The sequence below is a fragment of the Pteropus alecto genome, unplaced genomic scaffold (assembly GCF_000325575.1).
Source record: "Pteropus alecto unplaced genomic scaffold, ASM32557v1 scaffold49, whole genome shotgun sequence".
NCBI lineage: Eukaryota > Metazoa > Chordata > Mammalia > Chiroptera > Pteropodidae > Pteropus > Pteropus alecto.
The window spans coordinates 1371325-1373563 of record NW_006443131.1 but is presented as its reverse complement, the minus strand read 5'-3'; the positions used below and the strand labels follow the sequence as shown (position 1 = coordinate 1373563).

Below are 2239 nucleotides of genomic sequence, written 5' to 3'. Positions count from 1 at the left end.
AGCAGAGGAGCCAGGACAGCGTCACAGCCCCCGCCCCCTTGCCCAGGTCTTCTTGACCCTGCTGCCCACCCTGCCTTCCCTGCCAGTCCAGCCTCCCAGGCCCTTGTCGGCCACCCGCCGGCCCCTCGGCACAGCCCGGCCGTCCTGCCCGGCGGCCCCGGCCCACAGGAGCCCGGAGCGGGGCGCTCGGCTGAGCAGGCAGTCCCCGACTCGCCGTCCCGCCTGAGCCTTGTCTCCCTCCCCAGGGCTCCCACTCGACCCCGCCGAGTACAACCTGCGCTCCCGCACCGTGCTGTGCGGGACCTGCGGGCAGCCTGCCGAAAAGGCGTCCGCAAGCGGCGCGGGAGCCCAGGTGGGCGGATCCGTCTCCTCTGCCTCCTCCGCGTCCAGCGTCACGGTCACTCGCAGCTACCGCAGTGTGGGGGGCAGTGGGGGTGGCAGCTTCGGGGACAACCTGGTCACCCGCTCCTACCTCCTGGGCAACTCCAGACCCCGAACCCAGGTGAGTTGTCCCTTTGCCTCCATAGCCCGCTAGCAGAGGACCCTGGTCCTCGAGGGTTAGGACGGGGTGGCCCTGTGGGGGGCAGAGCCTTCTCCTCCGCAGCCCGGGGGAGTAGGAGCCTCCCCCTGCCGCCCCAGATTCTAGGCAGTCAGTCCACTCCTGCCCCTGCCCCTCCTGTCTGAGCCCCAGACTGGAGGGCAGGCGCAGGGCTGCGGCTGGGGGGCGGGGAGCGGGTTCGGGCCGGCACTGCTGCTCACACCTCTCCCCTTCTCTCCTCCCGTAGAGCCCCCAGAACTGCAGCATCATGTAGTCCGGGACCTGCCGGGCCGGGGTGGGCCGGAGGCCTCCTGCTTCCTCCGCGGTCATGCCCACCGCCTCCCTGCACCTCGCGGGAGGGGCTTCAAGCCAAAGAAAATACCCCTTTGTTTTTTCTTCTATGTTTTGTTTTTTTTTCTAAGAGAAGTTATTTTCTACAGTGGTTTTATACTGAAGGAAAAACACAAGCAAAAAAAAAAAAAATAGCATCTATCTCCATTCGCTTTTCACTGTTCCTGCTTCCAAGAAGCTCCGCATCTGCCTTAAACCGAAGTCGGCTCCCTCCAGGAGCCACGGGGCAGGGGGGCCTTTGTGGAGCCGAGTCTCTGCTTTTCTGCCCTGCCCGCTGCCCCCACCCCAAACCCCACAAACATGGTGCCTGAGGCAGGTGTGCAGCCTTCCCGGCCAGCCTCCAAGGGAGCAGGGGCGAGCTGGGCCCCTGGGCTGGCCGCCGTCAGCCCGGCATGCCTGGCCGCCTGGTCGAGGCTCCTCGGACCAAGATGGAAGTTATTGAAGGAGGCTGAGACCGGGATATGGAAGAGGGCAATGGGAATGCTGAGGGGGCCCTGGAGACAACCGGGCGCCTGCGGAGGGTCGGGGGCGCGGGGACCGCCTGGTCGAGGCTCCTCTGCCTGCCCACCCCCAGCCCCACCCCTGCCCCTAGCCCCGGGGTGACTTGATTTCCCCCGGGTACCAGCTGTGCTTGCTTTTCCTATACTTCACGTAGACAAGAGATGGGAAGGAGATGGGGGCTGACAGAAGGGGGGAGAAACGTTAGTCTGAGCCAGCTTTCACCCGGCTTCAGAGCCGGGCTGGGGCTGCCCAGTCACCGAAGGTGAGGTCAAGTGCATGCAGGGGAGGAGCGAGAGGGAGGCTCACTAAAAGGGTGAGAGCCTGCAAGGCCCACTCCATGGGAGGATGGCGAGAGGGGGTGGAGGGTGTGTGGCAGTGGTTTCTGGCAAACACTAAGGATCCCCTTGCTACCCACTTCCCATCTGCACCCCTCTCTCCTCCCCAGATCAATACACTAGTTGTTTTTATCCCTGGCTGCTTGGTGTCTTTGTCAGTGGGCGTCACCGTCTGTTCTGAGGGACAGACACACAAATGTGCAGTCACTGCTGCACAGCCTCAGCCCTGCTCTGGGGTGGGCGGGATGAGCCCTCAGCACCCCGGGGCAATCGGTGGTGGCCGGTGGCAGAGGCAGTGACGGCAGCACCACCCACTCGGGCGCTCCACCGTGGGAGTCCCTCGGAGGCGGACTCTCCTGCCCGCGTCCTTCGTCCCACCGTGGTCGTGCTGGCCCTGAGCTCGGCATGAACACGCCTCCGCGGACCCAGGCCGAGCGGGTGGGAGCTGGGGAGGGTCTTGAGCAAGGAGGACTGACAAGCGGACCAGGGCCCTTTGCGCCACACTCTGCTCTGC

At 65.2% G+C, this 2239-nt stretch overlaps 1 protein-coding gene across 2 annotated transcripts in view; it reads left to right on the top strand.

Moving 5' to 3' along the window:
* Window positions 1-1857, top strand: part of LMNA (lamin A/C) — a 17547-nt gene extending 15690 nt beyond the window's left edge. Inside the window, exons 11-13 of one of the 2 annotated variants that reach the window (XR_003043561.1) lie at window positions 246-502; window positions 786-1302; window positions 1440-1857. Coding sequence is in view for 1 of the 2 variants with exons in the window: in XM_006923513.3 (XP_006923575.1) it covers window positions 246-502; window positions 786-812 (284 nt within the window). In the remaining variant the exon portion in view is untranslated. Of the gene's footprint in view, window positions 1-245; window positions 503-785; window positions 1303-1439 lie in introns of those variants that run through there. The other variant, XM_006923513.3, reaches the window with a different exon arrangement.
* Window positions 1858-2239: the final 382 nt, after the last annotated feature.